At 49.4% G+C, this 26,916-nt stretch overlaps 1 protein-coding gene across 2 annotated transcripts in view; it reads right to left on the bottom strand.

The window, feature by feature from the left end:
- The window catches only part of MED15 (mediator complex subunit 15), a 65,640-nt gene that overhangs the window by 9,523 nt on the left and 29,201 nt on the right, over positions 1-26,916 (bottom strand). For both annotated transcript variants that reach the window (XM_080821542.1, XM_080821543.1), the window contains exons 3-8: positions 19,786-19,837; positions 18,053-18,082; positions 16,274-16,486; positions 8,267-8,508; positions 6,849-7,178; positions 5,624-5,752 (exon numbers count right to left, since the gene is read on the bottom strand). In XM_080821542.1, the coding sequence (XP_080677668.1) occupies positions 5,624-5,752; positions 6,849-7,178; positions 8,267-8,508; positions 16,274-16,486; positions 18,053-18,082; positions 19,786-19,837 (996 nt within the window). The remainder of the gene's footprint in view (positions 1-5,623; positions 5,753-6,848; positions 7,179-8,266; positions 8,509-16,273; positions 16,487-18,052; positions 18,083-19,785; positions 19,838-26,916) is intronic.

The following is a 26,916-nucleotide window of genomic DNA, read 5'->3' as shown; positions in this document are numbered from 1 at the left end:
TGCCCAGACAGCCCAGCTCCCGGGCAGCAACAGTGGCGCCTGCACACGGGCCATCGGGGAAGGGCAGGCCCATCTGTGAGGGTTACAGGTGTGGCTGCCTGACAGGAGGAACGGCACCTTACAGTAGTGGCAACTCTGGGGTATGCACAGCAAACCCACTAGAATGGGAAACCCATCAGACTAGGGAACCTTCTTACCACTTCATCCTCCAAGTCCTAGAAAAGGGCCTGGCCCACGGAATGCACATGACAACAATCTGTTAAATGACTATGCCACGGAAGAATTCCAGATGCTGTATGGTAATGGGAGAGCCAGGAATTCAGCTCTCTGAAAAAGTGTGATGCACACAGAAGACTCTGGACACCAGAAAGGAGCACATGTAGTAAATTCTACACTCCACCCAGTAAACCGTAGAACAGCACAGTGCCCCAGAACTTTCCACCACAACAGACTGACTTGTTCTATAATCTGTGCTGTCCACTACAGGAACCACTGGTTTCCTCATGGCACCCTGGGCCCTTGACATGTAACTGAATTTCAACTTAAGAAACTAAATTTTTTTTTTTTAAAGATTTATTTATTTATTTGACAGACAGAGGTCACAAGTAGGCAGAGAGGCAGGCAGAGACAGAGAGAGGGAAGCAGGCTCCCTGCTGAGCAGAGAGCCCGATGCGGGCCTCGATCTCAGGACCCCGGGATCATGACCTGAGCCGAAGGCAGAGGCTTTAACCTACTGAGCCACCCAGGCGCCCCTAAGAAACTAAATTTTTAGTTTTTTTAAAATCTTAACTAATTTAAAAGTAAATACCTATGTATGGCTAATGATTATACAGTATCAACAGCACAGCTCAAGAAAGCAAGCCTCTCTGCTTACCTTCGGTTTCATTTTACCACGAAAAAGACCCCACCATAACTATCTAAAACACTAAACTTTAAAAAAATGTTTTTAAAGTAAACTCTACCCCCCATGTAGGACTTGAACTCATGACCCTGAGATCAACAGTCAAATTCTCCACCAACTGAGCCAGCCAGGCACCCCTAAAACATTAAATTTCTTCAAAAGAAAGTTAGCTCCCACCTTCTCCAGCAAAGGAAAATACCAGAACTATCCAAAACACTGAAATGGAAATAAACCCAGGTGTTCACTCCTGCACCACATAAGCCAAACCCAACTTACATGAGGTTGGTAAGTCACTCTGAGAATCACGGTGAAGGAAGTCAGCAGCGATCACGATGGGCCTCACAAAGGTGCTCAGAGGACCCTGAGCTTCCTGGGGGCCCTCGGTGCTGCCCCAGAAACACCTGTGCTGAGGGCTATCTGCCCAAAGGGGTGGAGCTTGACTGCGTGGCAGCAGGGGGCTGGTGGGCAGGAACTGGGCTCCTACATGCATCCCACCTCGGGCCAAGGCTCTGGTGATCATCTTGAGGTCAGAGGGAAACAGTGATCCCGCCAAGAAACACAATGTGTGGGCAAGTGGAGAGGGGTGTGCAACCTCTGAGACAGGGAGCACCCAAGGTGAAGGGTCTCTGGGGCTCAGGGCAGCCTGGCCTACATGTCCCCGCCCACAACACTGAGGACTGTGCACGCATCCAGAGCCCACCAGAGCCTCCAAGAATGCTGCCTCCAGACCTCTCTGTGCTGTTGGTTGCACTCCTTCAACAAACCTCTGATCCACTGACGATCAGGGCCTCAGGGCCCGATCTCACGGGCCATGGTGGTGGTTCTGGGAGACTAGGCTCTGGCGCCAGACTCAGAAAGAGAGCCCTCCACTAAAGTCACTATGAGAAGTCGACCACCATTAAAACAGAAGAGTTCACAGAAGCCAGCTCGCAGCACCTTTCCTTTTCAGGAGTCAAAATGGCTGATCAAAATGCCTCTGAGGGCCTGAACTCAAACCACCCTCCTCTCCTCAGGCCTCTGGGCAGCTTTCAGAGAACTGGTTTCCTTCTGTGAGGACAGTCACGGCGGGTTTGGCAAGGGAAGCCTGGCACTCTGTACCTCCCAGGTGTACCTCTCAAAGGATGCGAGTCAGGTCTGTCCTAAGCATACAAGATGACTGCAGACTCCAGAACTCCAGCATGCTCTGGAACCACTCTCCTCATCCACATATACTTCTAGAAGCATATGGGTACCGAGTGAGGCTGAGCACAGCTGTGAGTCCGGGCCTGGCTTGTGCTAATGGGAACCCGGTGGTCGCCCGTGGCCTTGGCACCCTAGCTCTGGGCTCAGAGTCGGGGAATGGAGCCTGTACCTGGGCCCTAGAGAGCAGGGTCTACGCGCACTCACAAGCATTAGGATGAAACCAACTAAAACAGCAGGACTGGGTGCAGAAAGGAAGCAGATCCGAGAAAAACCCCAACCAAAACCTCTGTCACGGGAGGTTTGTAAGCTGGTCCCTGAGACCAGGGCGGCCCGGATGGCCACTCAGTCCCTACAGCAGGTATGCCAGGGACAGCGTTCTGACGCAGGACAAAGGTCTGCTCCTCCAAGAAGCCTCTAGCATCACATGCATGTTCCACACTCACACCCACGGGTCACAATGCAGCAGCCACTGGGGGTGACCCAAGCAGCAGCAGATGCCATCCTGCTGGGCTGGGGAGTGGATGCCCCTCCAGCCACACAACAAAGAACCTGCCAGGGTGGGAGGCCAGGAAGCCACTGTCCTGGTGTCTGCCAAAACTCAGGCCCAGTCCCATGGAGCCCACCAGCCCTTGAGACACAAAGTGGGACACTGGCAGGGTGTGCGAGCACTCACAGAGTACTCAGGGAAACATGCATATCCTCCCCTGGAGGGCCTACGGCCTGCACTGAGAGTGGGGCCGAAAGCAAGGGCCCCTGGGACTGGCTCTCCAGTGGTCAGCTGGGGCAGCAGTGAACAGTGTCCATTGACAACCAGCACTGCACTCACAGGAGCCTACCGGCAACTCAGCAGCGCCCCCTCTAGGAGAAGAAAGGCCTTGAGAAATCAGTCAGGTAGGATGAGAGAGGTGGAAACTTTTTCCAGGAAAAAACTGAAGTAATAAGGAATGAAAAGCTTAAATCTAATCTGCCACTGACTGCTTTTCTCGTAACTTGGGAACTTCTGAGAGGGAAAGTTCATTTTTTTTTTTTTTTAAACCACAAATCCTAATGGAAAACACATCGGTAATGTTTACCGGATCACATGAGCCCCACAGCCAACAACCAGCAACTCCTCGCATTCTCACAAGTATCAATGTTCACTACTCCCAACACGCCTCTACTCAGAAAGGAATTCACACTCCACTGTGCAGGCTACAGGCCTGCTCCCCCGCAGGACACAGGGAAACACGGCCCAGGAAGAGGAGAGCGAGGTCCGAGTAGTGCACCAAGGCGTTGCGTGAGATCACCGTGCAGCAGCCAGGTTACCAGAACACATATCAGGGAAGTGTGCTTTGAGGACAATTCTTTGTAACTTGAGAATTGTAGCTAAATTTTCATATACTAACAGAATAGAAGGTTAAGAGACAAAAGCCTCAGTATTTTTGGAAACGGAGACACATTGTGTTCTGGATTTATCTACAGTCACAGATAAAGTTTAGGGGAGAAAAGGAAGTTAGTGCATTTCTTGTCGTATTCTAGTACATTCCACTATGGGTGATGATGACATCATCTTTCATTTATACAAGTAATGTCAGATAAAACAGCCTGGGCTCAGGGCTCACCAATTTTCCTGGGACACCAGAATACTAACCTTCACCCCAGGTTGAGAGCCCTAGTCACCCATCAGACTCATGGCACTGGCGAGCGTGAAGGGGTGCCTCTCTTCTGCCCTGCCTGGAAAGACCAGGCATGGAGGGCTGCGTGCTCGGGGCCCCAACCCCAGCGCTTCTCTCACAGAACCACCAGAACCCGGCCATGCATCAGGACATGCATTATCAGTTAAACAGCAAAAAACTGGAAATCATTTCAGGGTCCAAGAAAAAGACACTAAGTAAGGACATCAGAATACATTCATAAGCATTCAGTGTAAAATAACACTGACTGTGAATTCAAAGATGCCCCCAGGAATGTCACACCCCAGAAACCCTGCTGCTACTAGAACCACACAGCGAGGCAGGCCCGAACCCTGAGACAGACCAGCCGCAGAGGCCCTCAAGGTGCGGCCACTGGGCTGAGAGGCACAGCACAAGGGCACACTGTGCACGGCTGGGCTTCAAGAATGCTCCCTCTGACGCCAGCACCTGGGAATCCCACCACACGGCCACACAGCACAGGGCAGAGCCTCTCGCCCGCTCCCTAAGACTGATCTGTGACACTTGAGAGAGGTGGACATCACTCCTGAAAAACCTCAAGGCGCATGCCTCATAAAAGCAAACCCTCCCACAAACATTCAAGTAATGACCCCCTCATCCTCCCCAGCTATCAGAGTCCCACCATCTTCCCAGTGTCCCCGCCAAAAAAAAAAAAGAATCCGGGGCCCACCTTAGTTCTGCCTTAGTAGAACTCCACTGAGTGGGGAAGGTTACACATCAAGGTTACTCTAGAGGTGACTGTGCCCGCAGTCAAGCTCTCATGCTAGCTGGGCTGGGTCCTCCAGCAGAAGCAGAGCGGGGTAACCGCCAGGAAGAAAGCCCTAAACACTCAGTGTGGGGTCCTGAGTGCACAGACCACATCTGCTTTAGGGTTTAGCTACATGCAAACACATCAGGTACCTCTGCTGGCACACGTCCCCTCAGGCAGCTTCCCATGGACTGTATCAACGTGACCAGGACCAGACAGGACCAATTTTGAGCCACCTCCATCATGAGATGTCATCAGACACTAACAGAACACACAGTATCCAGAAGCGCTCAACATGCGCTGTTACCGGCCACGGAGCTGGGCTGACCCGCAGGTAGTGCACAGGGCAGGGGCACAGCAGCGTGCTGGGGACAGCCCACCTTGGGGCAGCACCTGGACATGTGGCACTGCACCTAGCAGGTCTGTTCTGAAGCCAACACTCTCTCCTGAGCCAGTGTTCCCACTGCCAGGTGGAGAAAGAAAGAACCAAGATCCCAGACTAGACTTCTCCCTCCTTGGCACCAGCAGGTGGAGGTTGTGGGGGGAGGGGTCTGTGGAAAAATCATGAGGCCCGATCTGCAACCCCAAAAACCAACAAGAATCTGGCCTCTGCTAGGAAAGGCCGGGCAAGGCCTACTCTGCCCCCTCGACATCCAATACACAGAGGGTGGGCACGGGGGGCCTCAGCTATGCCTCTCAGCACAGGGGGCCAGCTCTGGCAGCCAGCTGGGTGAGGGGCTGCAGCACAAGCCTGTGCCATCCACCAGCACCAGGTACCTTCCTTGGGGGCGCTCTTCTGTTTCCAGAGTGCCACCGTACACTGACTGCCGGCCCTGTGCGCTGAGGCGAGGCTAAGACCACAGCGCTATTCTCTCCAACACATGTTCTCAGAGAAGGTGGGAAGGGGAAAGCTGGATGGTGTCTGAAGAGAGGTGGCAGGGCTCGGATAGGACCGGGCTGGCCACCTCGAGGACACTGGCTCCCAGACCGCCCCTGATGCAACCAGCCCCTCATGGGAGGGTATCTGACATCCAGCTCCACGCACAGATGGACAGGCACCTGCCAGCAACCACCGAAGCCCTTGGCTGCAAAGGCCCTCACCTGCACTCCAGAACCCACGATCTGGGAGGCCTGCGCTGTCGGTACCGCTGTCTGCTGCTGCACCTGGGGCTGCACCTGCTGCACCTGGGGCTGCACCTGCGGCTGCTGCACCACCATCGGAGTTCGAACCTGAGGGAGGAAGGGAGGATACGATCTGGACACTACCTCCGCGGGAGCTCTGAATCTCAAAGCTTCTGAGAAGGGACAGGATCGTCCTGATTACGCTGGCTCTGATGTCACCCTGCTGGCCTTACCCATATCTCATTAGAAATGTGCCAATCCAGCCTGGCTCTGAGCCGGGCCCCACCTCCCCTGACTATGATGAGCAGCGTGGCCCTCCCACTGGAGTGTCACCATACAGCCACCACCACTACCATCTACTGCTACAAGCAAAGCGATGGCTCTCAAGGCCAAGTGCAAAGCCCAGCCTACTTGACCTCTGGGCCAACCATGCGGATGGTCTGTGAGAGCCCCACTTAAAGCCCCTAATCCTCAAATGAAACCAGGGCTGGTCCCCAGGTGACACGTGTGACCATACCTTGCTCCTCATGACCCTTTCCAGCCTTCCAGCCTGGCCCTCTGGGTCTCCCATCTGCCCGCCACTCAGTTCAAAGCATGGCCCATTCTCACTCCACTCAATAAATCAAAACCAGCAAAATCCACGAAAACCAAGGAAATGAGCTGAAAAAACAGTTCCCCAACTCGATGCCAATATTGTGTCCTCTGTATAAATGTCAATGACTGCATTTGCTTTTGTACAGAGATACATAACAAGACTGACAATAACACTATTTTCTATTAATACCTTTCCTCAAAAATGCGCTAATGACAGGGATCTTTGCTCATAATGTAATTCTTATTTAGCAAACCACTGTGACGCTCACTGAGGCCACATACCCTCCCTCACAGCAAGAACACGTGTACTGCTGTCCACCTGATCACCAAGTCTTAAAACGCCATGCATGGCTGCTGTCAACACTAGACAGACTGCTTGGATGAACACGACTGCCCAGCAGCAGGGGTGCCTCTGTGCAGGACCCAGCAGCTCCTGGAACGCACACTCCCTTGCCAAGCTGGTTGCTGAGGCTGGCATGGGGAAGAGCCTCCTCTGGCCCAGTGCTTGAAGAGGTCATGCTGGCTCTAGCCACAGAGCCCCAGAAAGAGCTGCCAGCCACATGCCGCACCAGGAGAAGGGCTGCGGCCCACCACGAGCCACGGTACTCACGAGTTTCAGCTGTGGCTGGGCATACAGCATCTGTCCAGGGAGGGCCGGAGCCTGGGACACCAGAGGCTGGGTCTGTGACTGCGGCGGGAGCTGTGATGGCTGGTTCTGAGCAACGGGTGGCTGCTGGGGCTGCGGCGGCGGCTGGTGGTGCTGCGGGTGGTGCATGGGCTGCAGCTGCTGGGGCAGGGCCTGGGAGGGGGGAGGCTGGGGCTGCTGCATCGGCGGCTGCTGGAGCGGTGGCTGGGCCTGCAAAGCTTGCTGTTGCTGCTGCTGCTGCTGCTGCTGCAGCTGCAGCTGTGCCATCCGCTGTAGCTGCTGCTGCTGCTGTATCTATGGGCAGAAGGAGCCAGACTCGGTCACCCCACCAGCCTCTGGGCTCCGTGTCAGCCTCAGCCGGGGGAGCCTGCCTGGGCTGCTCTCACTGGACTCCGGGGACACGCTGAGAGTGTGCTCACGCCTGACCACCGGACACTGGCCGCACCTGAGTCTGAGAGAATGGAGGTGCGAGGGAAGGATCCAGAGGGTTTTAGGAAGTAACCCATGGAAGCTGGGGTAAACGCTTGGGTGGCTGCAGACCTCTGAGGCCTTTTCAGGGATGCCTGTCTGGTCACTAGAGTGGGCAACAGTATGAGCCTTGGGAAGATAGCCAACATCTGCTTTCCAGGATGATGAGAACAGTGGGACTGAGGACCACAATCAGCTCTGGGGGAGGGGGCCTCCGAGACCCAGGAGGGTGGCCGCTGGGAAACAGAGGCAGTAAGCCAAGGCCAGGGGATGGTGGGCAAGGGCAGAGGTCCCCTCAGGTCTTCCCTCCCTCAATCAAGAGCAGACCTGACAATGGATGCTTAATACATCTAGATGCTGCCTGCCAACCACGGGAGGAAGAAAACAGTCTCTAATAAGCAGAGCTTCTAACGTGACACGCGGGAGAGATGAGGTCTGGTTCGAGCTGTGTCCAGACACCAAAACACTCAGAGACAAAACAGAAGGCATGCAAGTACTCAATGAGAACATGCTCACAGGACGGCTCAGGCATTCCTGCACCTTGGGGTGCTCTTCTCACTTCTTGCTTCGGTTAACTCCTATAGGAACCGCTGGCACCCAGAAGCCTCCAAGGATCCAGTGCCCCCCACCCCAGCACACAGTAGGCCCGCGGCCAGACACCAGGCCTGACAGAGAGGCCCTCCTTGTGCCATCCCGGCACCCTCCTGACAAGTTGAGGCCTCTCCTCCTCACCCCTGGCTCCGCAGGAAGCCCCCAGCAGAGGAAGCCCGGGTGCCGGGCGTCAGGCGGAGCTGTGGTCACCTCCGGGCCCCTACACCCGGCGCTGTGGCTGGTGCGTGTCCAGGGCTCCAGGACCACAAGGTGGGGGGTGGGGTGGGAGGGAGGCTGAGCACGGGAGCTGGGGCACCTAGTACCTGCTGCTGGTTTTGATGATGCAATTTAATCAGGTGTTGCTGCTGCTGCTGCTGCTGCTGGAGCTGCTGCTGCTGCTGCTGCACCACGGCCTGGAACTGCTGCTGCATGGCATTCTGCTGGGCCTGGAACTGCTGCTGCTGCTGCTGCTGCTGCTGTTGCTGCTGCTGCTGCAGCGCCACCTGCTGCTGCTGGAACTGCTGCTGCTGCTGCTGCAGCGCCACCTGCTGGAGCTGCAGCTGGGCTGGAGGCAGAGCGGCGAGTCAGGCGGGGCGCGCGCCCGGGGAGGGCGGGCACACGGCCCGGGGAGGCGTGGGGGGGGGGCCCATAGGCGCCCGAGCCCGATGCTCCGCTCGGGAGAGACCGCCCGAGGCGCCGGGGGCAGCGTCTGCGCTGATTACGGGCCTTATTATTCTGAATTTCACTCCAACGGCAGGAGAGAAAAGGGCCAACTAAGCCTTTCAAACGGCCAAGAGGCCCAGTGTCTGGCAACCACTGAGCTACTTTCTGTCTCTATGGAGTTGCCTGCTCTGGACATTTCTTATCAATGGAATCTCACTGTATGTGTGCGGTCTTTGTGACTCGCTTCCTTTGTTGAGAGTAATATTTACAAAGTTCACCAGGGTCGCACAAAATATTTACAAGGTCCACCAGGGTTGCACGGGAGTTTCATTTCTCTTTATTGCCTAATAGTATTCCACAATATGGATACATTTCGTTTATCCACCCATCAGTTGATGGAGATCTGGACTGTTTCCACCATTTGGTGGTTATGAATCATGCTGATATGAACAAACATTTACAAGATTTTCTGTGGTTTCTTTTGGGGTGATGAAAATGTTCTAAAATTGATTGTGGTGTTTAAATCTTGCACAACTCTGTGAATATGCTTAAAAATCACAACTTGGGGCGCCTGGGTGGCTCAGTCAGTTAAGCGTCTGCCTCTGGCTCAGATCATGATCCCAGAGTCCTGGGATTGAGCCCCACATGGGGTTCCCTGCTCCACGGGGAGCCTGCTTCTCCTTCTCCTTCTGCCTGCCACTCCCCCAGCTTGTGTGCTTGCATACCTGCTCTCTCTCTCTCAAATAAATAAAATCTTAAAAAAAAAAAAAATCACTGAATGTTGCACTTTAAATGGGTGAGCCACAAGAATGTGAATTACAGTTAAATAAATTTGTTATTTAAAATAAAGAAATAGGGGTGCCTGGGTGGCTCAGTGGGTTAAAGCCTCTGCCTTCAGCTCAGGTCATGATCTCCGGGTCATGGGATCCAGGCCTTCATTGGGCTCTCTGCTCGGCAGGGAGCCTGCTTCCCTTCCTCTGTCTCTGCCGGCCTCTCTGCCTACTTGTGATCGCTGTCTGTCAAATAAATAAATAAAAATCTTAAAAAAAAAAACAAACTAATCCAGAGAGATCCTTTGTACATTTCATCCAGTTTCCCCGACAGTACCATTTTACAAAATTGTAACATCACGACACAATCAGAATGTATGCTCATTTGTGTGGGTGTGTATATGAAGCTCTATAGTTTCCTCACCTGGGCAGATTCAGCCATATAGGAGTCAAGATAGTGAACAGTTCCAACACCACAGGGATCCCCCAGCATCACCCAGTGTTACCCCCTTGGGCACCCCGGGCAACCACTAAGGTGTCCTCTAACATTTTGTCACTTCAAAAATATTATGTAAGTGGTGGCTCTAGAAGATGACCAGCTTTTTCATTTAGCATGATTCCCTAAAGATCATCCAGGAATTAATGAGTATCAGTAGCTCTTCTTTCCTTTTCACTGCCAAGTTGTATTCCATGGTATGGGTATCTCTGTTCAATCATTCATGCCATAAAGGACATTTGGAAGTGATCGCAGATTCGGGTTATCATAAGGCTGCCACGAACATTCATGTACAGGTTTTTGTGGTAATGTAAGTTTTCATGCCTCTGGGATAGACGCCCAAGAGCATGATGCAGAGGTGTATGTTTAATTTTTAAAGAAGTTGAACCATTTTATATTCCAACCAGCAATGTATGAGTGATCCAGTTTCTTCTCATGCTTGCCAGCATTTGGGAGTGTTATTTTGGCCATTCTGCTGGTGTATGAATTTTTAAATTTATCTCTTCCTTACAGACTTTTTTTTTTTTAAAAGATTTTATTTATTTGACAGAGAGAGATACAGCAAGAGAGGGAACACAAGCAGGGGGGGTGGGAGAGGGAGAAGCAGGACTCCCACTGAGCACGCAGCCTGATGCAGGGCTCGATCCCAGGACCTTGGAATCACGACCCAAGCCAAAGGCAGACGCCTCACGACTGAGCCGCCCAGGCGCCCCCCAGACTTCTTTTTGACAGAGAGAAGATGCTGTGTGTATCGCAGAGCTACTCAGAGCATTGAGACTTGCTTTGTGGTTTACTCTTGCAAGTATATCTGTTCCGTCCACATGCCTAGATGACGATGCTGTTCCAATTTTTGCTAAATGCACACCGTCTGCTTAACTATCTATAACTGAGAGGAGGAGCTGCCCAATACACCTTCCATCTTAAAAATCTTTCTGTATCTTATATTCTAGGTGGGTTTCTTCTAAAGATAATACAGCAGTACTGCTGTCTTTCATTTACACCCAATCTCACACTTCCTATCCTGTATCAAGAAGGTTCTGTTCACTCACATATACTGTGATTGCTGGTATTTCTCAATTTAGCCTGTATGTCTTCCCTTTTCCAAGCTTCTTTCCCTCCATTTTTTTGTTTTCCAGCTTTACTGAGGTATAACTGACAAAATTTTCCCTCCTTTTCTGACTATATATATATATGTATATATATATACACACACACATATATTTCGAGATTTTATTTTTAAGTAATCTGTACTGCCAACAGAGAGCTCAAACCCACAACCTTGAGATTAAGAGTTACACACTCCACCGACAACCAGCCGGGTGCCCTCTGGATTATATTTTTGTTGGATGGTTGAGCTGAATTTTGCACATTTGGATTTTTTATTTTTTCTTATTCCATTTTTCCTATTAGTTTAGGATTTATAAACTATTTCTATTGCTTTGGCAGTTACTTTTTCCTTTTTTTAAAACAATTATTTTTTCAATTCCATCATGCATATTTAACTTACCAAAGTATAAAATATACCCATATTTTAACATCTTTCCCAAATACAAGAACCTCAGAACACTCTGTTTTTTAAAGTAGGTTCCACATTGATACACCTGGTGTCCAAACTTGGATACACTTCCTGACTTCCACTTAGTTTGGTCCCTGTTTATCTTCTTATACCCCTAAGCACACATACATTAAGAGGCAGAACAGTGGGGCACCTGGGTGGCCCAGTCTATTAAGTGTCTGCCTTTAGCTCAGGTCATGCATGATCTCAAGGTCCCGGGATCAAGCTCTGCATCGGGCTCCCTGCTCTTAGCGCGGAGCCTGTTTTTCCCTCCCCGTCTCTGCCCCCACTCATGCTCTTTCTCCTCAAATAAATAAATAAAATATTAAAAAAAAATAAATTGGGGTGACTGCGTGGCTCAGTCGGTTGGGTGTCTGCCTTCGGCTCAGGTCACAATCCCAGGGTCTGGGGATTGAGTCCCACATTGGGCTCCCTGCTCTGGAAGCCTGTCTCTCCCTCTGCCTCTCCCCCTGCTTGTGCTCTCTCTCTCTCTGTCAAATAAATAAAATCTTTTAAAAAATAAGAAAAATTTAAAAATAATAAAAATAAATAAATAGGGGCGCCTGGGTGGCTCAGTAGGTTGGAGCCTCTGCCTTCGGCTCAGGTCATGATCTCAGGGTCCTGGGATCAAGCCCTGCATCGGGCTCTCTGCTCGGCGGGGAGCCTGCTTCCCCCTTCCCTCTCTGCCTGCCTCTCTGCCTATTTGTGATCTCTGTCAAATAAATAAATAAACAAATCTTTAAATAAATAAATAAATAAATAAATAAATAAATAAATAAATAAATAATTTAGATTTTTTTTAAAGAAGCAGCACAAAATAATGGCTGGGGTACAGCCTCTGACCCAGACTGCCTGCATTCAAATTCCAACTCTGTCACTGATCTGCGCCTCAGTCTCCTCAGCTGTGGAAAAAGAGATGATAATTTACGTACCTACACACACTAAGAATTAGAAACCTGTTACAGATAAAGCACTCAAAATAGCGCCTGGGATGCAGCATATCCGTGTAGTTAGCTGGGAGCACTATTATCTCATAGAGGTAATTTTTGTTTAGAAACCACCAAGGAGTCTCAACTCTGTGCCAACCAACAATTTAGGCAAGACAATTCTGTGCTGTGGGAGGCCGTCCTGTGCACTTAAGAGGTTCAGGAGCATCTCTGGCCTCTACGCTAGATGCCAGGAGCACCCCCACAGCTGTGACATCCAAAATGTCTCTGAACGTCGTCAAATATCTCCCAGTGTACAAAACAGGCGAGAATCGCTGGTTGAGATTCACACATGCTTGCTACCTTACACAAAAAACATTTCTTCTCCCATTTTACACCTGGCATCACAGGAAGGACGGTCTGAGAGGGAAGAGGAAATGGTGAGCAAATAAAAAACCTTATAGTGAAGGTCTCTTGGGCTTTGTTCATCAAAAATGTCTGCTTCCCTAGTCCTTTTGAGTTTTGCTGGCACACAACTGTGGTTGGCAGCTCTATCCCCAGGGCTCTAACAACGTCCTGCTCTCTTCTTGACACCATCACCAAGTCCACTGAGTTTACTTCTTGCTCCTTTCTAGCAACTGGCTATTTCTAAGCTATTCCTCTGGCCTTTGGTGTTCTGTGGTTTCCCCAAAACAGGTCAAGGTATGCATGCCTTATTTATCCTGCACAGGCCCATGGGGCTTTTCCAGCCACCATCTCCTCACATGCTGGTGTGCTTCTGTCTTCTCCATTCGGTCCTTCTATTAGTTGCTAGAATCTGATTTTATCCTCTGCATTTCTTTTGGTGGGGGGGGGGTTGCTGAGAATGGGGCTCGATTTTTTGACCCTGAGATCATGACCTGAGCCAGCCAGATGCCCCTTATCCTCTTCATTTCTTACCCTCCTATTTTCCCATGTCCCCTTCTCTAGGCTCCATTTCAGATAATTTCTTCCAATGTTACCTCCAGTTCATAAATTCTTACTTCAGTTGTATCTCATCTGTTGTTCATTCATCTCCACTTTCTAGTTTCAATGATTTTTATTTCTCCTTTCTATAAGCTCTACCTGGTTCCTTCTCAAAGCTCCTTGGTCACTCCACCATGCATCACAGTGTCTGTTCATTTGGAAGTCCATCCTTTATTTATTTAATCAGGCCAAACCCATACCTAACAATGGTTATGTGTATGGTCTCTGGGCATCTCCACATCTGTTTATTGTTTCCATTCCTCCTCATGATGCCTCTGCTTTCTTTCAGGCCTCCTGGTCTTTGATTGTGTGCTCACTGCTTGATCTTAATCTGCAATGCCCACAGGCCTAAACTGGGGGCACTGTCCTCCAATGTGCCCTTGCTTCTGGGGGAGATAGCGATGCTAAAGGCCCCGGCACCAATCCCGCTACAGAGAGGAATGCCAGACTTACTTTTTCCCCAATCTTGCAGCGGGCCAATGCACAGCAGGCAAACCCCCCTACCTTCTGCTGGCCCAACAATCCAAAATGCAGTTAGGATCTAATTGTCTAGAAGGAGGATGGTTCCTCAGCATCCAGTCTGTCAAACAGCCAGAAATAGGCCTTATTTTCAAAGTTGGTTTTACAGGCACATGATGTAAAAGTCACTGAGGAACAGAAATGTAGAGTGACAAGTAAGTCTCCCTTCTAATGCTGTAGCCAAGGCCCCAGCCTCACCTACAGCAGTGGTTTGTTTCCATGACTGATCCAGGTCACCTGGAGACTATCACAGTGTGCCCTGGACTATCCTTTAAGAATCTCAGCAAAACCTCTGACCCAGGTCCTCCCCTGACGCTTTCTTAATCACACAGTGGCATATGGAGAAACTGTCGAAGGGAGTAACAAATGCCCATAGGGCCATGACACCTATTTCGGGCAGGCAAGAGGTCCAAGGCAGAGAGGGAGTGACTCTGAAAGGCGGCAGTGGGACATGGAAGTAGAGAACCCACATCCACCTACACAGAAGACCAGGTCCCTCAGAAGCTGAAAACAGGATGTGGGCCAAGATTAGATTGGGGAGGGTGTGGGCAGGATGCCCAAGCTCTGCCATGGCACTGACGCAGTCTTCGGAGGGAGACCACAAGGCAAATAACAGTAGCATTCTAAACTCACATACTTTAAAACTATTTTTTATTATAAAATCTAAGTCTGTGATAAAAAAAGAAAGTTCAACCAGAGCATAACATAAAAGAAGAGCCAGAACCGGTACTTCTCCTGGGCACCCTTCCATGAGCCACCCCCGCCTGTGTGTTGGGTACACTACTAGAGAAGAAGGGACACGAGAGCTGGAGATGAACACTCAAGCGAAAAGATGAGCGTCAGATGGCAAGACGTCAGTAAGGAAAAGAGAATAATGATCCAAGAAGGGAGGCTTCCAGTGTAGGAGTGGATGGGAATGAGGTCGCACATGACCTCTGTGAAGAGCAAAGTGACGCTCCCACCGGGAACGCCAACAAAGAACGGGGGTGTTCAGGTCACGCAGCCTGGGCTCCCTCCCCGCCAAGCTCTAGTGGGCAAAGCAGACACAGAGACACTGCCCTCTTCAGAGGGTTACTATGAGCAATGCGTCAGAAAAATACATCAAAACGTCACAACCTGTATGTGAATCATGGTCACAGCAGCTTTATTTGTAACAGCTCAAACCTGGAAACAACCCAACGTCCTTCAAGGGTGAATGGATAAGTAAACTGTGGTACACCCCCATCCATGGAATACAATTCAGCAATGAACAGGAAATGATTTACTGATGCAACTTGGAGAATCTCAAAGGCATTACACTGAGTGAAAAAAAGCCAGTCTCAAAATGTCAAACATCGTGTGATTCCATTGATATAACATCTGTGAAGTCACATAATTAGAGCGACGGGGAATAGATCAGCAGTTGCCAGGGCTCAAAGTTGGAGGGAGGGTGGGATTATTAAGAGAGAACACAACAGCTTGCTACCAGGGATGGAACAGTTCTGCACGCTGACTGTGGTGGTGATGCCACACACGTGATAAAATCTCACGGAACTATACACACGTCAGCTCGCACGCAAGAAAGCATGTAAAAACTGGCAACATCTGAAAAAAGGCCACCTGAGTTGGCAGCATCGTTGCAACGTTCATTTCTCAGTTGTGACAATGTGTTACTAAGAAGTTAGTGTTGGGGAAGTTGGGCAAAGGGCACACGGGCACTCTCTATGCCATTCTGCAACTTCCTGTGACTCTCAAACTATTTCAAAAAATACTTACATAAAAATAAATACAAAGGGGAGAAAAGTACCAAAGCACTTCGCAGTACTGAAGTACAATCCGAGCACTGAATGGCTGTTTATGAAAATCAAAGAGCCAATAAGACAGGCCCCGGAATAAAGAGGGAGGGGAGACCTGTGCCACTCCCAGCTGGGGTAGCTGGATGGAGGGACCAAGGCGCTGGGTCCTGCAAAGCAGCACAAGGAGGGCATGGCACCGCCTTCAGGGAAGGGAAGCCTGGCCAACAGGCAAGGGCAGCACTGGAAGGAATGGCTCCTGAGACGGGGGCCTTCTGGGCGCTGTGGGGTGCTGACAGTGCTGCTTTGTTGATGACAACAGCCTGAGACATGACTGTGACTATTTGAGCTGCAAAACACAGCCCCTTGGATGGAATCCCAGACTACTTCAACCTCCTCTGAGGCCTCCACTCCTGCTCAGGGGTAGGAGGAGGGCCTCGATGTCACTTAACCCTCTGACAGCCTGAAGAAGGTTTGGAACTTTTTCTCTCCATACACAGCAAAGATAAAAAGAGCTACCTGGGAGTTTCTTCAAGCTTGTCTCAATACCATCCTAAGCAAAGGAATAAAATGCACATCACCTGCAAACAAACCGGCAGGCTCTGTGCAAAGCATGGTACTCACTCTGTGGCGCTGCTGTAGATACAACAGCCATGCCGTGGGGGGCCATCCCCGAGGGGCCGGGGGGCGGCTGCCCTGAGAGGGGCATCGGCTGCCCCATGGTGCCAAGGCCACCCATCCCGCCCAGTGACTGTCCTGGGCCCCGCGAAGGCATGCCGATTCCAGCTGCTCCTGCAGCAGGCCCACCAGTCAAGCTCTGCAGCGCATTCATAGGGTCTGTGGGAACACAAGGGCACAGCATCTCAGCCGAGTGCCTGCTGAACCGTGATGCTCCGAAGACTATGAGGCCTCACAGAGCACACACTTCCCCCCACCTCCAGGCACGACCCTCAAAGCCCCGAGCGGTAAAAGGCCATTGTCCCAGGAGCCTCTGGGCCCACAGTTGCCCATCACACCCCAGGAGCCCAAATGCCAACATGAATGTCTTTGCTCCTGGATCATGAGCCCTCCTGGGCAGGGAACGCATCTCAAACCGTAGCCTGGCCTGTGCCAGGTCCTAATGCTGAGGGACAAACAAGCCCTTGAAGGCATGTAACAGCCCCCACCCATCCTGACTGCACAGCCCTCCTGCTGGGGGAAACACAGCTGGTAACCCCAGGGACAACAAAGGACAGAAGGTCCCTCTTCATGGTAAGAAAAACCCTGTTTTTGACAGATGTTCTCTCAGGGAAGTTACAAGCCTCCTTGCACCCCAGCCGCCCATGTCTGCTAGGTCTATGCAGGACCCCTGCTAAGGAGTTCTCAGGACACCACACTGAAACAAGCTAAGGTGTGCAGGAGGGACGGGGAAGGGTCCACAGAGTGCCATGAGATGAGGCATAGTGACGCTTGCCAGGAAGCAAGCGATGCCACTCACCGAGCGATGCCATGGCATGGAACAAGGAGCTCAAGACTCTTGACAAAACAATGTCAACTCATGGCAAATGCTTCCTACAGAAAGGTATGGCCCAGCCAGTGCGCCCTGTGCGCAACCAGGTGCCAAAGGAACCTACACTTCAAGGCCAAGAACCCAGGCATTTTCCTGGTCATGTGCTCTTTATCCCACCCAGCCCTGGCTGGCTGACAATCCCTGCACATGCCCGGGAGAGCCCAGCAGAGACATGGGGGTCCACACAGACAGGGGCTGCCAGCTCGGCTGAGGCCAGCCTGGGCACCCGGCATTTACAGCTGGGCTGCCTGCGGTAAGACAAACAGTGTGCCAGGCTGGCTCCCTTCCTGACAGATCAGAGCTCAGCTGGCCATCATGGATTCAAAAAACCCCTTCGCTGGCAGCCTGATCAGCAAGACCAGGGCTGAATCAACACAGTTCCCGGGTGATAGTCTTGAAGTTTAAAAAAAAAAAAAAGAAAAAAAAAAAGTAATTCTTAACTTAAAAAGAAACTTTGTAACTTGAGGAAGTGATCTCACAGCTACTCTCTAAAAAAATACCACTACAGATTATTATAGTAAACAGACCATGATAATTCTCCAGGGAGCTCAAAATTTTAGATAACGTCTCCATAATTGTGGGAATTTTTTAATCATCTTTTTGCCAGACAAAAACAGTATTTGAGTGACATGGGATGGGGAGGTCTTCTCTGACTGCAGCAGGCCAGGAAGAGGAAGCTTGGAGGAGGGTTGGGTGTGGCTCGCAGTTCTCACCGCCAGCCAGAGCTCTTCTTTGTGTGTACTTTCTCCTCTAAAAACAGCTTAACCCAGGCACATGCAGCATCCATAATCGCATTCTTGCCACCCCATACCCAAGGTTGGGATAAAACTTTAATTCAAACAGGAAAAACTTACCACTGACCGAAGCTTGAGATTTTTTGTTATCTGTATTTAAAAAAACAAAAACAAAACACAGAGTAAACAAAGTTTTACATAACCACATATTTCCCAGGTAAGCCAACTTTGTAGGCATTTGCCTAGAGGTCATTTGCCAAAACTAAACACAAGATAAAAGATATCTTGAGTGTGTATGTGTGCACGCATGCGTGTCCACTCCTGGCAGAGCTGACACTCAAGGGGGTAGGAGGGAAGAGGGTACAGAACCACGCAAGGTCAACCCAAAGCCCTGGAAAACTGCCCCCCAGGCAGAAGCCTGCTATGAGCCTACTCTGGCTCTCCTTCCTTCCTGGGTGCAGGGTCTCAGTGGGGACCTGAGCAACAAACACGAGAGCTAAAGGGATCCACGATGGGTCCAGAATGGTGTCGAGACTTCCACGACACCTTTCTGAGCCTGCCCTGATGAGGCAGCATCCCTACTTTCTCCATGAGGAAAGTGAGTCGGTCCAAGGCTGGCCAGAAGCTGGAGCTACAGCTGCCCCTAGCCACCTGGGGGGCAAACTCTGCAACAGGGCCTCCCTCCCCGGACCGGCGATGAGCCGTAGCTGGTAAGTGGGCAGGGGACATTCCTGGCCTCCAGGGCTGTGTGCTACTATGCCAGGGCCACCTCCCAAACAGACCAGGACAGCCCAGCCCCAACAAGCAGAGCCCCTTGCCAGGACCAGCCAAAGCGTCTCATCCAGGTTGCTTACTCCCCAGGCTTCTAGTTCCAATAATTTGTTCTAAACACCATAGGACCTTCCCAAACACGCCAAAGAAAATAGAATCAAGCGAAGTTCACCTGGCTGGCCATTCTCGTAAAAAGCTAGTATGGGAAGAAGCAAAACCTATGGGCCACACAGAGACTCGGGTTTGCAACATCTCAATGTCTCACGTCTCCTCTTGTCTGAAATTACTGACTAAAGCTGTTGCCACCTCTGCAAGCACGGGTAGAAACCACTGGACGTGCCAAGTGCGTGTGTATTCCACAGACAGGTGGTGTCCACAGGGCCCCGCTCCTGCAGTCACACAACTGCAGGCAGGCAGGCAGGAGGCGCTGTTGGCTGAAACCTCAACGGGCTCCGCCAACCTGGTTTCTCTTAGAGACTGTGACCGCCCATCCAGGAATTCTCCGAGATCTCCATGCTTACGTATAACACACAAAAGACCACTTCTCAAGAGCCACTGCTGCTGCGAGGCTGGGCTCACAGCACCCCAGCAATGCCAGTAGGACCCTGTGAATCAGAGGGGGTGGCAGCAGGTGCCAGGGGACCCTCTGCAGGGCAGGGAGCCAGAGGCAAGACTCAAGAAGTTTCAGCCTGACAGGTCAGACCCCCACGGGTCAATAAAACCAACGCCCAGGGAAGGAAGTTTCTTTTCCAGGGTAAACCTGGCTGATTTAAGAACTGCCTAGAGACAAAAGAAACAGTCTTTTGAAAAAGGAGATGTTCATGGACAAGCAAAAATAGCAGTCCAGACCACTTGGAGGATAGCATTTCAATTTTGCCAAAATCAGCATTTTTGAGGTTGAGGCTCTGAGTGGATGGGAAATAGAATCAAATGCAAAGCAATGTCGAACTTCCCAGAAAGCAGGAGCTTTTTACACAGATATTCTGCCAGGGCACTGTGGCCAAGAAAGCCCCCACTGTCCCAAGAAAGGTCCAGCCCCTCCTGGCAATCAAAACTACCCAGAAATGTAAATTTTTACTTACGAATGTCTCGAAAATGGATAATGAGCCTGGCCACAAGAGAAAGGTATTCATCCTAAAAGTAAAAACAGGAAGCAATTTAATCCCAGATGAAGAAGTGAAGCCCTGCGACGCCCCTTCCCATCCCCCTCTGCACGGCAGTGTCACCAAGCACAGGGTTCTTCCTGAAAGGCTGCCGGCCAGCCTGGCTCGGCCTCCTCTGGAATCCATCTCTCAGAGAAGAGCCGTCAGTGCTCAGCTACAGCAGGCCAACAAAAAGCACAAAGAAACAAAAAGCCAAGAGGGATACCGAGAGGCGTCAAATTGCTGCTCCTTCCAGCCTGGGGAAAACGTTCAACCAAGAGGGCCTCCAGCCAGCTCAGGCACCCCTCCTTTCACAGAGGAGATGAGGGGCCAGCCTGAGGTCACAAGGCACATCAGCAGTAGGCATGGGCGGGCCGCTTTTGTCTTTGCACTATTTGTATCCAAGTACTTTCGCTTTTAATACCCGGCCTGTTGCTCTCTCATTGCTGACGTGCCTGCATGCAAATCTGGATGTGCGCCCCTGGCTGAGCTTTTCCGAGATCTGCGTGAATCTGAATTTACTGCACAGGCAAGGAAGAGGACACAGGGCCACTCAAGGGTGGCAGGTAAAAGCCACTGGCGAGGGCCCTCTTCTTCCAGCTGCCGGGTTTCTGGAACTGCACTGCAGGACCTGCCTTCTACCGCTTGTCCTCTCTGTAACCAAAGACACCTGCTCCCAGGGGTTTTGGGGAGATCACCACTGTGAGTCTGTCCTGTGGCCAACGAAGGCAGGCATGTGTGAGTTAAAATCTTATTTCAGAGAAGCTGCACCGTCCTTCCCCCGCCTTGAAAAGCCCATCCTTCCAGCAAGGCATCCCTGCATGGGCAAAGCCTTTGCTCTCTATTCGGCTCCCACAACCCTCCTTCCTAAGTCACTGCAACACTGAGAGAGAGTCCACTCGGCAGCAGACTGATGGGACGACACCCCCCACAACCCAGGACCAAGCCACGCCACCTGCTGTGTTACTACCCTGGGGACACAGGCCAGCGAGCCCAAGCACAGACAGTAAACCTACTGTCATAAGAGATGCCTTCAGGGAAAAGTGGTCTCAGGTGAATACAAAAATATAACCACACTTTGTAAATCTTCATTACTCCTCATCTACCTCCAAACTTCACCCCACCACTCTCTTTTGGCCAGGGGAATCAGCAGACCCAAACATGAGGGGGAGGGGAAGGCAAAGCCAGGATGCTAAGCACATGCAAAGGGGGTAGGTATAGGAAGAGGGACAGTGAGCCTCTGCTGGAGCAAAGGGACACTTAGCAGGTATGTCAACACTCCCAATATCTAACTGCCCCCCCCAATTTCTTATAGGAAAGACAATGGGCTAGGGGTGAAGGAAGCTCCCTGGAGTTGGGGCTCCAGCCTGTGAGTCACCTGCTGAGGCTGGTCCTTAAAGGACAGCAGTGTGGTGAGCAAGGAGCAAGGAAGATGGGCGTCCTGAAGGAAATTCAGGAAATGAGGTGGCCAAGTACAAGGGAACGAGGATTGGGAGACTGGCAGGTCAATTTCTGCTGTTTTCTTAAGGTCATAGGCCATCAATTACACTGGGGATACCTTAAAATAATTTGTAGTTTTCTATACTTCCACAAAAGATAAAATGAGGAAACAGGTTGAAAAGCAACCAGATACTTTCATGCAGACACAAGATATAGTAAAAATGGAGCTTTGGACCATGTCCCCAGGGCCTTTACTACAGAACCAGGACGGGGTGCTCAGAGCCCCACTCTAGTCCTGAGCCCAGACCTGGAGGGTCAGTGTGGTCTGCTCCCAGCTGGGGCCAACTGCTGCCAGGTGGGGAGAGTGGAGGCTCTAGGGACCAGAACAGGCCAGCATGATGAGGCCTGGGGGTAGGGGGTGGAGGGAGGGATGTGACCACCGACAGAAGACATGGGCACAGGAAGCAGTTAGTCCCAAGGCCGCCAAGAGGTTTTCTTACAGGTTAAATGAATCTCCAAGATTCCTGCAGAGGCCAGGCCACCCAGGAACCACGGGGAGCTGAGTGCTGCATATCTGCACCAGTGTTCGTCCTCGGAAGGCCCCAGAGTTCAAGACTGCCCTCTCATGCCCCCAGAGCGGGCTGCTTGACTCCCCTGGCCCCTAACTGAGAAGTCCTGATTGAACTGCCCCCATGTGAGAATTCCCAGGGTCTGCTACCCTCTTGCTCCAAGGCAACCCACCTCTCTGGGACTGCCCCGTCCCTTACCTTCAGTCAGTCTTGACCATCTCCCCCACTCAACATCAAAAATCTGTGTCACAGCTACAACACGAGGATGGGTGTCACCAGACCAAGGTAGTAACAGCCAACACTCTGGCACTTGACACGGTGCCGGGCACAGCTCTAAACCTTTACATGTATCAATGTATTCAATTCTTCCAACCACCTACTGAGGCAGGTGCAAATGAGAAGACAGAAACATGTGGGGAAAAGCTTTATAGTTTAAACCCTTGCCTAACCTGTGCAAGACTAGCATGAAGGCCCAACAAGAGTGAAAGATGCCTCTCCACATGGATGTGGAGAGAGTAGCAGGAGCAGGGACACACACAGGATCCACAGAAAATTCCAGGCACCGCACACTACACGCTGTACACTACCTTTTGTCTAAGACATGGGTAATCTGAATATATATATGCGCTTGTATCTGCAAAACAAAGTTGGAAGGGAAAATTGGAGATAAAAAACAGTTACCCCCAAAGGTATCAGGGATGGGGCTGAAAATGAGATTTCACACCTTGTTATATGGTTTTCACATTGGAAGCACATACATTTTTTAAAAAATCAAACAACATAGAACTAAACCAAAAGAAAAAATACAATTACTAAAAATTCAAAATAAACTGAAATGTATGAGCTAACTATCAAGTTGGTATCAGAATCACAGAGGGAAGGGGCGCCTGGGTGGCTCAGTGGGTTAAAGCCTCTGCTTTCGGCTCAGGTCGTGATCTCAGGATCCTGGGATCGAGCCCCGCATCGGGCTCTCTGCTCAGCAGAGAGACTGCCTCCCCCTCTCTCTGTGCCTGCCTCTCTGCCTACTTGTGATCTCTTTCTGTCAAATACATAAATAAAATCTTAAAAAAAAAAAAAAAAAAAAAAAGTCTTTAAAAAAAAAAAAAAAAAAGAATCACAGAGGGAAAAGAACCCTTGTCAGTGACCATTTTAAAAAACAAAAAAGCAAACAAAACAGAAAACTGGATGTTCTTAGTGGAAGAGATACACTTTATGGACTAACAGAGCTGCAAAGAAATCCTTCATTCCACATTTTGTTATTATTTGTTACCAGTATTAGTGGTAATATTAGTCTGCTCATTTCAAAAGTATTTTATGTTTTTAAGTTAATCTACTGTTTTTAGTAATCTCTACAGCCATTGTGGGGCTTGAACTCACAACCCCGAGATCAAGAGCTGCATGCTCCTCTGACTGAGGTCAGCCAGGCGTCCCCCAAAAGTATTTTAGAGTAGAGCAAGTAATTATGCTAATGATATTAGAAGCAAAGATACTCACATTAAGAGAAAAGATACATATTTAAAACAAAAGTAAAACCCTGTAAGGTTAAATTCCAACAGGAAATATCAGTGTGAAATTATGGGGTTTTTGAAGCTGTTGCTTGTTGCCACCAAAACGTATTATTTCTTAGCTCTGTTCACAAAAAGGTGCAGAAGCCATTAGCACCAGTGCCCACACCGCATGCTCAAAATACCATTTCACCCTCAAAAAGGAACGAGGGCTCCATAGAGGAACAGCCCATTCCGGGACCAAGACGCAAGTAAGCTGCAAAAGACGAAAGGAGTCATGATAAGGGGCCCTAAGGGGGACAGGGGGTGCTTGGGGGCTGCCCCTGGGTGAGGAAGGGACCATAGAAGCATCGAAATGAACCACTGCAATGGATTGAAACACACATGATGGAAAGCCCCCAGCTCCTAATACTCACAGAACAGAACCCAACCTCACTCCCATCCCCAAGCTCTACTGATCACCCCTGGGGGTAACCAAGGGTAGCAAGTCCTTGGGTTACAAAGGGACAATGGACAGGAAAGCATTCCTGGTCATCCAGAAGAGGCTGTTTCAAGCAACCAAGGAGTCTTGGTTGATGAAAGAAAACCCTTCTTTGCAGAAAAATTCCTTCTAATGAAAGTGTAAGGAAACCCAGAACTAAGGACAATTACCATTTTGCGACACCCAATTAAATGGTGGAACCATCAGATGACAAGTGGATGGGGGAACTTTTTAGAAGAAGAGTCAGGCTGTCACTCTCTGAACTCCCAGCCAACTGTGGTGTTGTGGCAAAAGATGAATACAGGGCACCACCTCAGACATATTCTTGCTCATGACACCACGGCAACCCTGGGCTCTTCCCATCTAACACCTAGTTCACAAGAATTAAGGGGCAGAAAGGAGGGAGTCAGGCAACAGGGGGCACTGTTGGTAGAAACATGCATGCCAAAGACTGCTACCTTGGATTCACAGGGAACTGAGGAACCTGGCAGAGAAAGCACCATACCATCTTTGAGAACACATGTGTATCATCAAAACCAGAACGCTGGTGGAAAAGATGAATGTTATAGGTGTTTCTGGGGAGGGCTCAGAGGAAATGAGGAACATGTCACTGGAAAGTGAAGCAGAGAGCGCTTCATTATGTAGTGGCAGAAGTTTGGCTGAATTGTATCCTAGTTGTGTGGAAGACAGAAACTGACCTTGAAAGCAATGAATTTGGAGAGCTGGGGGAGTAGACTTCCAAGCAAAATGTTGAAGGTATGGCCTGGCTTTTTGCTGCTCAGAGTAATATGTGAGACCAGACAGAGAAACTGAGGGAAGAACTAATAAGCAAGAGGGAACCTGGACTTGATGGGTTTGGGAAACTCCTAGGCTATCCTAATTGGGGGGGGGGGGGAGATCAAGCTAAACTGAGGAGATTCACTGTTATGAAGATGTGCTCCTGGAGAAAAGGCCAGGGTGTGGCTGGACATAAATTTTACTAGTGTCAAAGAGAGCAGACACAGAATTCACCAACCCCTCAACTGTGAATCATCTCACAGAAGCCAAGGGCAGGGATGAAATCATACAGGAAAGATTGGTGGAGAAACCCCTTGTCTAATGGCATGGATCCCATCACATGCATGGGAGACCCACAAAGGCTTGTGAGTATTACACCAGCAGAAACACTGACAGTTTGGCCTGAAAAGGAGAGAGACTGGATAAAATCAAAGAAGGGTGTCAGATTCCCAAAATGCTATAGGCAGGAAACAGGCTGATAAAATGACTCTGCAAACATGCATTACTCCTCAAGAAAAGGAAGGATGACCACAAGGGCAGAGCTTCAGGCCCAGAGGCCAAAACCATGAGCCCAGACACTAGAGCCTCCAAAGTCTGGTAATTAGTTATAGCAGCTACAGGAAACTAATACACTGTCCTATAGATTTGCCTATTCTGGGCATTTTACACAAATGCAATCATGTTGCATAATATGGACCATTAGGACTATTGTATTACACTCAGTATGATGTTTTCAAGATTCATCCATGTTATAGCATGTATTAGTATTTTATTCCTTTATATGGCCAAATCACATTCCATTGTATGGATATACCTCCTTCTGTTTATCCATTCATCAGCTCATAAACATTTGGGTTATTTCCACTTTTTGGCTATTATGAATGATGCTATGAATATCTGTGGGCCAGTTTTTGTGGACATTTGGTAGCTGTTTAATTTTTTGAGGAATCATCACACTGTTTTCCACAGTGACTGCACCATTTTACATTCCTTGCAGCAACGTAGGAGGTTCCAAGGTCTTCAGGCATCATGAGTGTGAAGTGGTGTCTCACTGTGGTTTTGATTGGCATTTCCCTAATGACTTGTGATGCTGAGCAGCTTTTCATGTACTTCTTGGCCATTTGTATGTCTTCTTTGAAGATACATCTGATAGAGTCCTTCACGCTTCTTTTTGAATTAGGCTTTTTGTTGTTATTGTTGAGTTGGAGAACTTCTTTATATATGCTGGATACCAGTTCCTTAACAGATAAATGATCTGCAAATATTTTCTCCCATTCCATGGGTTGTCTTTTCACTCTCTTGATGATGTCCTTTGATGCACAACAGTCTTTAATTCTTTTTAATAGTTTTAAATTTTGATGGGTCAAACTAACCTAGGTTTTCTTTTGTTGTTCTTTTGGTGTCATACGTCAGAAACTGTTGCCTAATCCAAGGTCACCAAAGATTTATGCCTACAACTTTTTCTAAGAGCTAATTTATAGTTTTACCTCTTCAGCTTAGGCCTTCCATCCATTCTGAGTTAATTTTTGTATGTGGTGTGAAGATGGGGTCCAACCTCAGTATTTTATATATGGTAATCCAGTTTTCCCAGCACCATTTGTTATAAAGACTATTTTTCCCCACTGAACTCTTTCAGCACCCACGTTAAAAAAAAATCTATTAACCATAAACACAAAGGTTTATTTGTAGATTCTCAATTCTACTCCACTGATTTGTATGTTCATCCTTATGCTAGTTTGACATGGTTTTGATTACTGTAGCTTTGCAGGACATTTAAAAATTCACAAGTAGGAGTCTTCAGACTATTTTCTTTTCTAAGATTGTTTTGAGTATTCTGGGTCCCTTGAATTTCCTTAGGATCAGTTTGTTAGTTTCTACAAAGTCTGTTTGAAAGTTTTCCTCACATATTGAAAAATGTAGCAAATCCTAGAGCAGGTACTCCAAAGCCAGTGTTCTTGGCAACAGAGGGCCTTCATTAAGTACTGGATTGGAAGTCATATATTTTAACATTTTATTCTTATATATTCTGAAGTATTTTAGACATACAAAAAATGAGTAATAAAACAAACGCCAGTGGTCTCCTTACCCAGCTTACATTTATAAAAATAAGACAGAGGGGCGACTGTCTGGCTGTCGGTAGAACATGGGACTCCTGATCTCAGGATCATGAGTTCAAGCAACACGCTGGGCATGCAGGCTACTTAAAATTTAAAAAAAAAAAAAAAAGAACAACAAAAAACCCAAAACGAAAAATAAATAAAAATAAAAATAACAGGAAAAAAAAGCAAGTAAACAAGCC

This window comes from Martes martes, assembly GCF_963455335.1.
Source record: "Martes martes genome assembly, chromosome: 13".
NCBI classification, from domain to species: domain Eukaryota; kingdom Metazoa; phylum Chordata; class Mammalia; order Carnivora; family Mustelidae; genus Martes; species Martes martes.
Note: the sequence above shows the minus strand (reverse complement) of the source record. Positions and strands in the feature narration are given on the sequence as shown.